Source organism: Leptodactylus fuscus, chromosome 9, assembly GCF_031893055.1.
Source record: "Leptodactylus fuscus isolate aLepFus1 chromosome 9, aLepFus1.hap2, whole genome shotgun sequence".
NCBI lineage: Eukaryota > Metazoa > Chordata > Amphibia > Anura > Leptodactylidae > Leptodactylus > Leptodactylus fuscus.
Window position 1 is genome coordinate 30836663 of NC_134273.1, and position 15492 is coordinate 30852154.

Below are 15492 nucleotides of genomic sequence, written 5' to 3' on the forward strand. Positions count from 1 at the left end.
TTAGAGGCTCCCTCCACCATTAATTGGTCCAAACTGGGCTGGTTAGAGGCTCCCTCCACCATGAATTTGCCCAAACTGGGCTGTTTAGAGGCTCCCTCCACCATGAATTGGTCCAAACTGGGCTGGTTAGAGGCTCCCTCCACCATGAATTTCCCAAAACTTGGCTGTTTAGAGGCTCCCTCCACCATTAATTGGTCCAAACTGGGCTGGTTAGAGGCTCCCTCCACAATTAATTGGTCCAAACTGGGCTGGTTAGAGGCTCCCTCCACCATGAATTTGCCCAAACTGGGCTGTTTAGAGGCTCCCTCCACCATGAATTGGTCCAAACTGGGCTGATTAGAGGCTCCCTCCACCATGAATTTCCCAAAACTTGGCTGTTTAGAGGCTCCCTCCACCATTAATTGGTCCAAACTGGGCTGGTTAGAGGCTCCCTCCACCATTAATTGGTCCAAACTGGGCTGGTTAGAGGCTCCCTCCACCATGAATTTGCCCAAACTGGGCTGGTTAGAGGCTCCCTCCACCATGAATTTCCCAAAACTTGGCTGTTTAGAGGCTCCCTCCACCATTAATTGGTCCAAACTGGGCTGGTTAGAGGCTCCCTCCACCATGAATTTGCCCAAACTGGGGTGGTTAGAGGCTCCCTCCACCATTAATTGGTCCAAACTGGGCTGGTTAGAGGCTCCCTCCACAATTAATTGGTCCAAACTGGGCTAATTAGAGGCTCCCTCCACCATGAATTGGTCCAAACTGGGTTTTTTAGAGGCTCCCTCCACCATGAATTTGCCCAAACTGGGCTGTTTAGAGGCTCCCTCCACCATGAATTGGTCCAAACTGGGCTGGTTAGAGGCTCCCTCCACCATGAATTTCCCAAAACTTGGCTGTTTAGAGGCTCCCTCCACCATTAATTGGTCCAAACTGGGCTGGTTAGAGGCTCCCTCCACAATTAATTGGTCCAAACTGGGCTAATTAGAGGCTCCCTCCACCATGAATTGGTCCAAACTGGGTTTTTTAGAGGCTCCCTCCACCATGAATTTGCCCAAACTGGGCTGTTTAGAGGCTCCCTCCACCATGAATTGGTCCAAACTGGGCTGGTTAGAGGCTCCCTCCACCATGAATTTCCCAAAACTTGGCTGTTTAGAGGCTCCCTCCACCATGAATTGGTCCAAACTGGGGTTTTTAGAGGCTCCCTCCACCATGAATTGGTCCAAACTGGGGTTTTTAGAGTCTCCCTCCACCATGAATTGGTCCAAACTGGGGTTTTTAGAGTCTCCCTCCACCATGAATTGGTCCAAACTGGGGTTTTTAGAGGCTCCCTCCACCATGAATTTGCCCAAACTCTGCTGGTTAGAGGCTCAATCCACCCTGATTTTCAAAACAAATGTTGGTGCCAACCTCAACTTACTACAAGGGCCAAATTCACTGCTGGTGACAAGCTCTCCTCACTGCAAGTGCCAAATACACATGTTTCAAGGTGTTTTCCTACTGTCAGAGAGGTGGTATTGAGTGTGTAAAGTGTGTAGTTGTTAGGCTGTGATGTTGGGGTAATAGAGGGTCTTTGGTGTGTTAGATGCCCCCAGACATGCTTCCCCTGCTGTCCCAGTGTCATTCCAGAGGTGTTGGCATCATTTCCTGGGGTGTCATAGTGGACTTGGTGACCCTCCAGACACGGATTTGGGTTTCCCCCTTAACGAGTATCTGTTCCCCATAGACTATAATGGGGTTCGAAACCCGTTCGAACACACGAACATTGAGCGGCTGTTCGAATCGAATTTCGAACCTCGAACATTTTAGTGTTCGCTCATCTCTAAACATTATTCTCAAGAATCTGCTGATACTGAGTGGAATCCATGCGACCCTCAACTTCAACAAGATTCTCAGTGCCAGCATTGGCCACACAGCCCCAAAGCATGATGGAACCTCCACCAAATTTTACAGTGGGTAGCATGTGTTTTACTTGGAATGCTGTTTTTGGACGCCATGCATAACACCTTTTTGTATGACCAAACAACTCAATCTTTGTTTCATCAGTCCACAGGACCTTCTTCCAAAATGAAGCTGACTTGTCCAAATGTGCTTTTTCATACCTCAGGCGACTCTGTTTGTGGCGTGCTTGCAGAAACGGCTTCTTTCTCATCATCTCCCATACAACTTCTCCTTGTGCAAAGTGCGCTGTATTGTTGGCCGATGCACAGTGACACCATCTGCAGCAAGATGATGCTGCAGCTCTTTGGAGGTGGTCTGTGGATTGTCCTTGACTGTTCTCACCATTCTTCTTCTCTGCCTTTCTGATATTTTTCTTGGCCTGCCACTTCTGGGCTTAACAAGAACTGTCCTTGTTGTCTTCCATTTCCTTACTATGTTCCTCACAGTGGAAACTGACAGGTTAAATCTCTGAGACAACTTTTTGTATCCTTCCCCTGAACAACTATGTTGAACAATCTTTGTTTTCATATCATTTGAGAGCGGGCTGTCCATGCTCGGCGACCATCAAACTTAACTGAACTTGAATTGTTTTGTAAAGAGGAATGGTCCAAAATACCTTCATCCAGGATCCAGGAACTGATTAAAAGCTACAGGAAGCGACTAGAGGCTGGTATCTTTGCAAAAGGAGGATCTACTAAATATTAATGTCACTATTCTGTTGAGGTGCCCATACTTTTGCACCGGTCAAATTTTGGTTTATTGCATATTGCGCATTTCCTGTTAGTACAATAAACCTCATTTCAATCCTGAAATATTAGTGTGTCCATCAGTTATTAGATATATCAAACTGAAATGGCTGCTGCAAACACCAAAATATTTAGAACTAAAAATGATTAAGATTAATAGGGGTGCCCAAACTTTCTCATAGGACTGTATATATATATATTATAGTATATTACAATACTTCCAGTTTCCTATTCCACATCAGAATGGCCTTCCTGTGGGAGGAGGATGGGAGCCATTACATTGCTATGGCAGCCAAGATCCTTCTGAAAGCACCCAGGACTTCCAGTGCTTTATTACTATTAAGTCTGGCCTATGGAAGGGCTCAATAATAACATAGGGATTTTACCATAGACCGCATTACTGTAGTGTTGAAGTCTATGATATATGGTCTAATGATTGATGGGGGAAATTACCTAGATTGACTTAAAAAATGTGTTTAAAGAGGACCTTTCACCATTTTGCCCATAGGCAGTTCTATATACTGCCGGAAAGCTGACAGTGCGCTGAGTTCAGCACACTGTCGGCTTTCCCAATGTGGGCCCGGTGTGAAGAGCTTACGGTCCGGTACCGTAGCTCTTCTATGGTCAGAAGGGCGTTTCTGACAGTTAGCCAGAGACGTCCTTCTTCACAGCACAGCCAATCGCACTGTACAGTGTGAGCGGGGAGGAACGCCCCCTCCCTCTGCTTGCAGTACTCGTTCATAGATGAGCATTATCAGGGAGGGAGGGGGGAGTTCCTCCCGGCTCTCACAGCACAGCGCGATTGGCTGTGCTGTGAAGAAGGACGTCTCTGACTGAGTGGCAGAAACGCCCTTCTGACCATAGAAGAGCTACGGTACCGGAACCGTAAGCTCTTCACACCGGGCCCAGATCGGGAAAGCCGACAGTGCGCTGAACTCAGCGCACTGTCAGCTTTCCGGCAGTATATAGAACTGCCTGTGGGCAAAATGGTGAAAGGTCCTCTTTAAAAAAAAAAAAAAATATATATATATATATATATATATATATATATATATACTCAAATCATAACCATAACTTAAATCACATATAAAAGTAAATTAATATAAATTCAGCATATCATATTCCTTATATATCAAAAATTCTTGCTGGGCCATAATTCCAATTAGGCCAAACAAAAATGTCTACAAGACCAATTTACTGAAATCCTAGCCATGGGCATATCGAACAAGAGGGCAGGCATAACACCTGTTTTGTAGCCAAGAGGGGCAGACTCCACCCAAAATCAGGGTTCAGTTAAGATAAGATAAGATAATCCTTTCATAGTCCCACAATGGGGAAATTTCAGTGATACAGTTTCATGGATGGTACAGTAGTATATAACAAGAGAGAAACACATACAAGCTCATGGCAGATAGAGAAATCCTAGGAATCATAGCAACTAAAAAGAAAGAAACTGTTATGACCCGGTCTCAGCAGTCTCGGCCTGTTAGGTTCAGGCGCAGAGTGTCCGGACGGCATTCAGCGCGTGAATCACCTGATGCACGGCAGGGAAATGTTCACACCAGACATGCTGTTTCTGCTCTGGCACTCGGGCGTGGTTCACGTGGTGAGTGGCCTGGTGGATCAGTGCCTGGTGTGTCTTGGCCTCTGAAGGGGTTAAGTTCTCTGCAGTGCTGAATACTTTACAGGCCATGGGCGAGGCCTTCTCTTCAGTATATAAGGCTGTTGTACATGCTACCTGATGCCGGTCTTAAACGTCTGTTCCTGTTCTCAGTGAATGTCTGTTGTCTGAAGTTGCTACCATCTGCCTCCTGGCCCATCCAGTTTCTTGCTCCTGTTCACACAGGACTGTTCGCTAAGTATTGAGCTTGTATCCAGACATAGTGTTCCGGGCGCAGCGAGCCCTAGGTATTTTTCTGTTTGGAAGTTTGGAGTTTTGGTAGGGGTTTTTGTGTGTGATCCTAAGTTCTGTTTTTTCCTATCCCTTGCTTAGTTCAGTTATTCTGTGTTTCACGTTTATTCTCTTCCTATGCTTTTGTGTTCTCATGTTCACCGTTAGTCCAAGTCTGGACATCCGTGGGGGGCTTGTTCTGTATCTGCCTCTCCTTCATAAACGTGAAGCTAGACAGGGGCTCTATTTCCCTTGGTAGGTTAGCTACTTCTCCGGCTGTGCTCGTGCCCATTCAGGCAAGTTAGTCGGGCCCACGGCTACTTCTAGTTGTGCGAGGCAGGGTGTAGGAGGATCCACACTAGAAGTCCAAACTGCTCATACTTACGATTTTGTTTTCTTTTGGTGTGTTTTTCCTGTACTGTACTGAGAAGTTATCAGTCAGGGGCCAGTCTGTGGTCAAGGATCCCGAGACCATAACAGAAACAAAGACACACTGCAGGATCATTTAGTTCTCTGTGTGAAGTTATGTTAATAATACAGCCGAATGTGGTTGGAGGATATGAGGAGGGGGGTCACAGCATGTAGATATAACAGGCAGAAACATTTTTGCAGAAGTGGGGGACATAGGCAGCTATCATGATAACATGTGGCAGTTCCTTTGGTAGGTAGTGCGATCTCATGCTCACAGCTGATAGCTCGGTATCTTGCATCAGCACTATTGTCCATTAACAACAAAAAATGCCCCAAATGTCCTTCATCACAAGCCCTCCTCCTCCTTTCTTCGTACCACTGTGTTCTACTGCCTAAAGAAGTCTGAAGCCATCCAGGTAGACAGGGTGCTTCTCTCTTGCCAAGCTTCCATAAACTCATGGGGTAGGTGGGTGATGGTAGGTTCCCAGGCTGTAACAGAGTCCCACATGTACACAGTAAAAGAAAGAAATACCAGTCAGCTGTAGGCATCTTCACACATCAGCAATAGACACCAAAAATCATCTCCTTGAAAGAAGAAGTCCACACTTCCATGCAGGTTTCTCCTCCAGCTTTCTCTTTCTCATGGTGACCATGCTGTCCTTAGCTCGTGGGGGGATGATAACAGACACATGTGCACACAGGAAACGCCAACTGAATCAGGTCTTGAGTCTTGTCCATGCTTTAACAACAGAAACAAAAGGAAAAATACTCCACAGGGTCTTCCATTCAATTTATAGCTGCTAATTCATAGTGCTGGTTAGAGGATTCTTGAAGATAAGATAAGATAAGATAATCCTTTAATACAGACAAAAAGAGTGAAAAGGAAAGAAAGGTTGCTCTCAGCTTGGAGCTCTGTATCGAGGCAGCCACTAAATGCGGCGCCATCTTGGAAAGAGAGTGATTATAGTAGTGATTATAGTAGATGATGGAGGTGAGAGAGGGGAGTCATTACAGCAATAGAAAGCAGAATATAGAGGTTCAAGGCAAAAATGTTATAATCTTGCCAAAAGTGGTCATAATAGAGGGTGGGACAGTACTACAGGAAGGTTTCCTATGGCAGTGAGAATGTGGAATTTGTGTCCTATTCCTTATTTTAACGGGACATTGAATTTGTATATAAAATGTTCACATGCATTGCAGTAACTGAGCGATATGACAAAATTGAGTTCATTGTTCCATTCAAGAATTGCAATTTTATGCGGCATATCTCCTGGGCGCACATGAGGGCAATGTATTGTTTCTCGCCTTATACCCCACGTTCAGCTGACATAGAGCTGTGATGTATAACGTCCCAGCTCATTATATCTCTCAGGAATAGACGTATTGAAGTGTTCAGTGTACTGTAGCAATGTTTCAAATAAAATACTCAAATTTGTTTTGTGTACAAAATTGTATCCGATGCGGGTTTCACGGACTATGAATTTTAATGAAGCCATGTTCTTTGCTCGAAGGCTCAACAGCGAGCAGATGCTGGTATGTGACGGCGGGAATATGATGAGTTAATGACATGTTCTCCAGTCTTGATGCTACAAAGATACCGTCCTCATCAGTTTTATTTCAGACTTTCCTGTTGTCCTTTGAAATGAATGTTCCGGTAAACTAAAGATCAATTGAAGTCTCCAATTTCCATTCACGTCCATCTAATATAAACAAGGACTCTGTGTAATGTCACTGTACGCCGGCGAACGCTGTAGGTAACTGCTTGTGACCGAGAAACCTATGGATGATTTGGCCGCTCTCGGAAATACTTTCACAGCTGTGATTTCCAATGGCATTCGGAGATATATCAAAAGTACAGAAAAATGAAACATATTAAACTACGATGAAAGGTGCTGAGGTATGTCTGCAAATATCATGTGACTTACAAAGACCTCTGTTACAGAGGAAATCAACACTCTTGCTACAAGGCACTTTCGGAATGTTCCGTCTGAAGGGAGAAGCTGCTGAAAGATTTCCCGTTTCTACAGAGCCCTCAATAAAGGGAAACCATAGAGCTAATGCTCATTCAGTCTATAAATACCAGTATATTTCTACACCGTAAGTGGAACTGATACTGGAATGTAAATACAAATGTAAATTTCTGATAAAATTCTAAATAAAGAGTTATACTATGCTGCTGTGACACAGTTGAGTACTTTAAGGGGTGGTCCACCTTAAACCATCTCCTTATTTTAGATGGATCCCGTGATGAAGTTTGTCCCAAATGGGGTTGAGCCGATCTTGACTTTTCAGGATCGATTTTAAAATCCCATTTCCGATCATTTTTCATTCGAACGCGATCTCGATCCCAATTCCGATCCCAATGCAAGTCAATGGGATTTTTTTTATTAATCAGAGATTGGATTTTAAAAGCAATCCTATTCACTATACAGCATGGATTCTAACAATTGTTAGAATCCAGGCTGTGTAGTGAACCACTAAAGTAGCCAGAGGATTTTTTTTTTAATCCTCTGGCTACTTAGTCCCCCCTGGTGTCCACTTACCTCCAGAGATGGCTGCTCCGATGCTTCTCTTTCTTCTTGTCCTCGCTGCCGCTCCACACTTCTCTTCTCCCTTCGCTGCCCCCTCCCAGCCAGGTTAGTAAAGTGTGGGCGGGTTAGGAGAGTGTTGGCAGGTTAGGAGAGTGTGGGCTGGTACTGGGAAGGGAGACGTCACATCTCCCCACCCTGTACCCGCCCACACTCTCCTAAGCCACAAGCCCGCCTACCTAGTGCTTTAAACACTAATCTGGGAGGCGGGGCAGAGAGGCAAGAAGAAGGAGGGCACCGGAGCAGCCATCTCTAGAGGTAAGTAGCTGCTAGAGATGTTTAGTTTAGCCTTCCATTCGAATAAATGGAGGCAGCCGGCGCACAGGGGGTTAAGGCTGTGTGCCGGCTGCTTCCATTCATTCCTATGGAACTGCAGCGGAGCCTTCACACTGAGTATACAGCGTATACTCAGTGTGAAGGCTAAGCAAAGCATTGTGGGAAAAGATCACCGATCTCGATCCCACATAAAAAGATCGTGTTCGGAATTCCGATGGCGATTGTGAAATTTTCTCGATTGCCGATCGGAATCCGATCTTTTCTGAACACGATCGCTCAACCCTAGTCCCAAATTATTCTACTGCTGGGAATCCAAGCGATCATCTGCGGTCCATGGTGGAACCTAGTAACAAGCGTTCAATTTCTCTATAGTGAATGAAGCATTACATTTATCTATTAAATCCAATGGGCTGTCCATGTAAGGCATGGCCAAAATAGGAGGTCTTCCAGAGAGCAATAAAGTTTGTGACCAACCAGGCAACTAGACAATCATCCAGAATGGGTGATCCCTATGCTCATATGAAAAAGAGTATTCCCATAGGATAGGGAATAACTTGATGATCTCAACCACCCAAATTCCCCAAGGTCAAGACCATTGCTCTTTTTATTTTAATTGGAGTGTCACTGATATCCTAACTAGAGCTCTTCGCTATCTGGTACTCCCATTGAAATGCCGACCACCATTCCATTGAGAACAGAGAGCAATATTCCCCCGTTTCATGGTGGTCAGACCCTCGCCGATCTGCAAGTTATCACCAATCTTATGGAAACTTTTACTTTCTTTAAATTGAAAACAAAAATTAGGAATAAAAGTGATGAATTTTTACATATAGTCATGTTGCTTTGAAAAATAAAACTAGATTTTTTGCATAAAATCATATAGTATTTGTGTATTTTATTCATGTAATAAAAATTAAAAGTGAAAAAACATAAAGTAAATCCATCATACAATAAACAATAGTGGATTTATAACCCCCCCTCCCCCCCAAAACCTGCTGCCAAAAAATTTTTGGACTTTTTTTTTTACTCTTGTCCCCCTCCCTTGGCCCTTATTATCTAGAAGGATAATAGGTGGCAACCCAATGACTCTCATGATAAGTTTACAACTACTGCCTGCCTTGTCCTCTCCCCTCATTTTATTTAGACTTTTTATACCCCCACCCCAAAAAACGGGTAGGGCATGATTTTGTCCCACAGTCCTGCAAATGTACTATACTATAGTTTACATCTACTCTGGGTCTAGCTGGCCTAGATTTGAGGTTCTGGTGCATGGAGGGACAGAAATGCGCCTAATTTATAAACACTCGAATGTATTTTAATAATTTAGACATATCTCACTCTATAGTAGAACCGCCAGTCTTAATAAATCCCCCTCAATGTATTTTGGACTTTTCAATCATGAATTCCTTCTATACTGCCCAATAAATTCCAAAAGATCACACAGCATTTTCTATTCACTGATGGTCAAAAACTTTATCTCACACTCAAAAAAAAAAAAAACCTGAAAAAATAAAAGATAAGACAATGTGTAGATAAGAATAAAATCACATCTTTTCATTATCAATCAGTGTGACACAAGGAAGACTCCATCTGCTGTAGGGAGATAGGGACATTGTGTCATAATTGATGGCCAATTCACTGGCTGGACACACAGTCAATGTCAGGTCAAGTTACTTAAGATAACAAAAAAAACCCCCACATACTCAGGTTGTCAATGTGCCTGCAAGTCAAACAAGAGGGAATCAAATGGATCAAAGACTGGAGATTTAACCCCTTCCTGATGTTTTTGACTCTCTGCCTTTCAGGAGTCACCATTTTTTTCCCATTCACAGAGCTGTATGTGCACTTTGTTTTTGCAGAACGAACTGTACTTGGTAATGGTACAATTTAATATTTTCTATGATGTATTGAGAAGCTGAAACATTTTTTTTTATTGGAGTGAAATTAAAGTAAAACTGCATTTGTGCGAGTTTCATTCAGGCTTTGTTTTTATGGCATTCAATGTACAGCCAAAATGACAAGTCACCTACATCCTAGGGCCGTATGACTCCAGGGATACCAAATTTATATAGTTTTTACTTTTCAACCCCTTAAAAACAAATCTTTGCAGAAAAAAAAATTATTGGAGTCGCCATATTCTGACACCTGTAAGTTTTTAATATTTCCGTGTATGGGGTCTTTTGTTGAGGGTCACGGACCAGCCTTAATAGTTATATTACTATGGCAGGCCTGGGAGCTTTCATAAGGCTGTCAGAGGAGTAGGGTGGCTCCCAAAATCATGCTGCGTGGGGGACATCCTGCAATGGAAAAGATATGATGCCAGTGGGGATCAACTCTATGGGGACTTTGGGGGGTATTACATAAAGCAATGCCCCGATCGTAGAGAAGTGTGGGTGAAAAATGTCCATAGCACCCAAGGGACACCTGTTTTCATAGATCCCTCCTACATTACAGTGTAAAGAACATGGACCAAAAAATGGACAGAAATAGGACCTACCCTGAATTTTGCAGTGTGAGCTCACGACACCCACGAGGACCCATGAGATGCAAGATAATGTGTATGGGATAATAGAAGTGATTGAGCCCATGTGATATCCATTAATCAAAAAGGATAGAACACAGACAAAAAATATTGTCATGTGTATGGGGTCCAAGAGGTAAAATCAGAATTCTGGATTCTTGTTACTACAAACCGATGCATTATCTGAGCTCATATGACTATCACAGGATTAGAACCATAATGAAATATACCATTATGTCTCATGGGTCATGGCTGACCACTGGGACTACCCAGCTGATCCTGTATTGTAATTCCTGGTTCAGCATCTGATCAGGAGCGGTGCTATTTCATGGACCCTTCATTCTAGGTATCAGTGACGGTTTCTATGACCAAACCAATCTATATGCCATAAATATATTTTGCTTGAGGTTATCGCAAGGGTTTTCCACCCTTGACCACATACCCTATCATGCATATGGAAACCATCATTGGGAAGCCCCTCTATTAACCATGTAATATCAGATTTTCCCTATAATGGCTGCTGTAAGAATATCTAGAGTCAGGTACAACTTCCCGCACCATAACAAGTGAGCGTGAGGGTTAGAGAGCCAGAACCCTGGTGATCAGCTGATCGACCCTGGCAGCTTCTTACTGAAACCCCTTTAACAACATAAGGTCTTTATTTTAATGATGAAATCCTCTAAAACGAAGGTGTTGCAAAGTCGGCAATACAGTCCTATGAAAAAGTTTGGGCACCCCTATTAATCTTAATCATTTTTAGTTCTAAATATTTTGGTGTTTGCAACAGCCATTTCAGTTTGATATATCTAATAACTGATGGACACAGTAATATTTCAGGATTGAAATGAGGTTTATTGTACTAACAGAAAATGCGCAATATGCATTAAACCAAAATTTGACTGGTGCAAAAATATGGGCACCTCAACAGAAAAGTGACATTAATATTTAGTAGATCCTCCTTTTGCAAAGATAACAGCCTCTAGTCGCTTCCTGTAGCTTTTAATCAGTTCCTGGATCCTGGATGAAGGTATTTTGGACCATTTCTTTCTACAAAACAATTCAAGTTCAGTTAAGTTTGATGGTCGCCGAACATGGACAGCCCGCTCTCAAATGATCTGAAAACAAAGATTGTTCAACATAGTTGTTCAGGGGAAGGATACAAAACGTTGTCTCAGAGATTTAACCTGTCAGTTTCCACTGTGAGGAACATAGTAAGGAAATGGAAGACCACAGGGACAGTTCTTGTTAAGCCCAGAAGTGGCAGGCCAAGAAAAATATCAGAAAGGCAGAGAAGAAGAATGGTGAGAACAGTCAAGGACAATCCACAGACCACCTCCAAAGAGCTGCAGCATCATCTTGCTGCAGATGGTGTCACTGTGCATCGGTCAACAATACAGCGCACTTTGAACAAGGAGAAGCTGTATGGGAGAGTGATGAGAAAGAAGCCGTTTCTGCACGTACGCCACAAATAGAGTTGCCTGAGGTATGAAAAAGCACATTTGGACAAGGCAGCTTCATTTTGGAAACAAAAATTGAGTTGTTTGGTTATAAAAAAAGGCGTTATGCATGGCGTCCAAAAAGAAACAGCATTCCAAGAAAAACACATGCTACCCACTGTAAAATTTGGTGGAGGTTCCATCATGCTTTGGGGCTGTGTGGCCAATGCCGGCATCGGGAATCTTGTTAAAGTTGAGGGTCGCATGGATTCCACTCAGTATCAGCAGATTCTTGAGAATAATGTTCAAGAATCAGTGATGAAGTTGATGTTACGCCGGGGATGGATATTTCAGCAAGACAATGATCCAAAACACCGCTCCAAATCCTCAGGCATTCATGCAGAGGAACAATTACAATGTTCTGGAATGGCCATCCCAGTCCCCAGACCTGAATATCATTGAACATCTGTGGGATGATTTGAAGCGGGCTGTCCATGCTCGGCGACCATCTAACTTAACTGAACTTGAATTGTTTGTCCAAAATACCTTTATCCAGGATCCAGGAACTGATTAAAAGCTACAGGAAGCGACTAGAGGCTGTTATCTTTGCAAAAGGAGGATGTACTAAATATTAATGTCACTTTTCTGTTGAGGTGCCCATACTTTTGCACCGGTCAAATTTTGGTTTAATGCATATTGCGCATTTTCTGTTAGTACAATAAACCTCATTTCAATCCTGAAATATTACTGTGTCCATCAGTTATTAGATATATCAAACTGAAATGGCTGCTGCAAACACCAAAATATTTAGAACTAAAAATGATTAAGATTAATAGGGGTGCCCAAACTTTTTCATAGGACTGTAGATTTTTATTTTCCTTGTAGGACTCGCCATACAATAGCGTTATCTTTTGTTCGCGGCTTTCATGAAAGAAATGAATGCACTTCGATATCTCTATACATTTAGTCTCGTACCTCTTTGTTGTTTCTGTCTGCTTGCACTAGCGTCCCATTCAGACATGGCTCTACGTATTGAATTTCTTCATTATACTGTAAAGAGAGACGATAAAAAGACTGTAAATACAATGGATGGAAAAAAACGTGATGGACGGGGAGTCGAATCTATAATTCTGTTATACATTACTGATTATTTTAGTCTATGGGAAATTTTACAGATTTTGTTAACATTCGTTAGTAAATTGAGAACTATTGTAACATAGCTATCGCCTTATAGAAGACCCTAGGAGTCAATCCTGTACCGGCCACATTGTAAGTTTCTGTATAGACAGATATACAGAAGATATATACATGTAATGTACTAAACACATATCTTTTTATCAATCTGTATTTTTATCCAGAGCTGAACTCACTATTCTGCCGGCTGCTGACACCTTGTATAGGATTTGGTGCCAGAGGCTGTATCAAACATCTTGGCACAGAGTCTGGGTTTCAGGCCCTCAACTAGAGATGGACGAACTCCTTCATCACAAGCCAGGTTTGACCAGAATATCCAAAACAATAGGGGAATTGTCTCATACATGAATTGTGATAAAATATTATACTCCGGGGTCTCTTTAGGCCCCAGAGTATATTAGGTGGATAACCAAAATAAAAAGTTCCATCCAGCTCACCCAAATATTCAACGACTACTTCACACTTGTGTGTCCAGGAAGCACGGAAGCCTTTAGGACTTCAAGGCAACATGGCAATTCTTCAATAATAAAATTCCAGCTTCAACCGAATCACGGAAATCCAATTCAATGTGGTATAAAAAACTCCAATTTTATTAATCCAAAGTTAAAAAATGGTCATATTCCAGCTTATGACAAAGGCCTTTGTCATAAGCTGGAATATGACCATTTTTTAACTTTGGATTAATAAAATTGGAGTTTTTTATACCACATTGAATTGGATTTCCGTGATTCGGTTGAAGCTGGAATTTTATTATTGATATATTAGGTGGAGGCCCATAGGAGGTGAAAAAATAAATAAACAAACATCTGTACTCACCTTTCTTCACTTCTTTTGGGTCTCCTTGTGGCGTCCAGTGCTCTCCTGGTGACATTATGCACCCGGGGTGACCACTGAGATCTATGATTGGACCACAGTCTTTTTGGTGACGTTATGCAAGTGGGCTCACCACTCAGGAGTGATTGGGCCTCAGTGATGACATGGGCATGCCATCTGCCATGACACTTGGCATGCCCATGTCACCACTGAGGCCTCAGTGGTGACCCCAGGCACATAACATCACCAAGAAGATTGACAGAGTCTCGGACACTGTGAGGGGTCCAAAAGAGGTGAATGAAGGTGAGAATAAATGTTTCATATTTTTTACACCTCCACTGGGCCTCCACCTATTACTCTGGGGTCTGAAGAGTAATATATAATACCGTCTATATTAGAGGATACGAATGCCCCCCTTTAAGCCCATTTTAAGCACAGATTCATATCCATTTTACATTTTTCCATTGCTTCTAAAAATACAAAATTTAGCAATTCTGAAAATAGTTTTAATGATAAATATGTATATCTGTTTATTTGCAAATAACAGATTTTAGAAAATAATATAGTTTCATTATTTAAGATGACATTGGGCCCCTGTGATGGTACAAAGGTTGTGCCCATGAGACTGGTTTGGATTTAGGATTGATTCCGTAACTTGAAGTTGGTAACATACTGCAAAAACTCTGCAGCCATATTCATTGTCATCTGTGTCCATTACTAACTACTAGATGTATGTGAAGAGAAATAGAGGACAGAAGGAAGAGCGTATGACTACACAGAGTGTATATGTAGTCTGTTACCATGGATACATATAAGTCTGCAGAGAAGCAGTAGACAAAAATCATAGATTAATGGGCAGAGTTCTTCCAAGGGCTTCCAAGCGGGACTTGCACTCTGCAAATCTTGGATTAATATTATTATAACTATTCACTTCCTTCTACTAGTTTTCTCTCCTTTGACACTACAATTCCAAGAAACATTCAAGAATCTAAACAAAATGGCGGCCTCCACCAGCTGCATCGGCGGAACGTTAAACTTTAGGTTTGCAAATACAAATATTCCATTTCTTTTTAGCATTTTTCCATTGAATGCATGACCTCAACTGCTCCAAATCCATTGTCCCACCTCTATACAGATGGTGAAGTTAACACTCGTGTCCTATAATAATACTCAGCGCTGCAATTTACTGCATGATTTGGTGTTTTAGTTCAAAGGGAATGGAGAATATGTCTCTTTCATGTTCTGTCGCTGTTTGTCATGCACTGTTGATCTGACCTTATGCATTACAAGAGCAGCCCATTAATCATCAAGCCTTATTCCCGCACCCTTTGTGCCAAAGCAGCGAAGACCAGGAGACCAACATTTTAAACTACATTTTTCTCTACGGTTTTTCTTTGAGAGCAGACGTTATAGAAATTCAGATTTTCTCATCTCGCTCGGAGGAATATTGCTCTTTAAATAGATACAATTTTCCTTAAAGATCCTGCAGCTTGGATGCGGTACCTGAAGAGGGCAGATTCTATTATCTGTAATCCCCTCTGAGATGAGGTATCTTCACTGAAGAGTCCATTTCTCAAGCTTTAGAATAGAAGTTCAATCAATACCAGAATACTTCAAATGATACTTTATAGTCAAGTAGTGGATCTGTAGACTTCATATACAGAGCCAAGTGATGGCTGGATAAATATATGTT

General features: G+C 42.3%; 1 protein-coding gene across 2 annotated transcripts in view; it reads right to left on the reverse strand.

The window, feature by feature from the left end:
* Positions 1 to 15492, reverse strand: part of CACNA2D3 (calcium voltage-gated channel auxiliary subunit alpha2delta 3) — a 662271-nt gene that overhangs the window by 316704 nt on the left and 330075 nt on the right. For both annotated transcript variants that reach the window (XM_075287892.1, XM_075287891.1), the window contains exon 10: positions 12768 to 12842. In XM_075287892.1, the coding sequence (XP_075143993.1) occupies positions 12768 to 12842 (75 nt within the window). The remainder of the gene's footprint in view (positions 1 to 12767; positions 12843 to 15492) is intronic.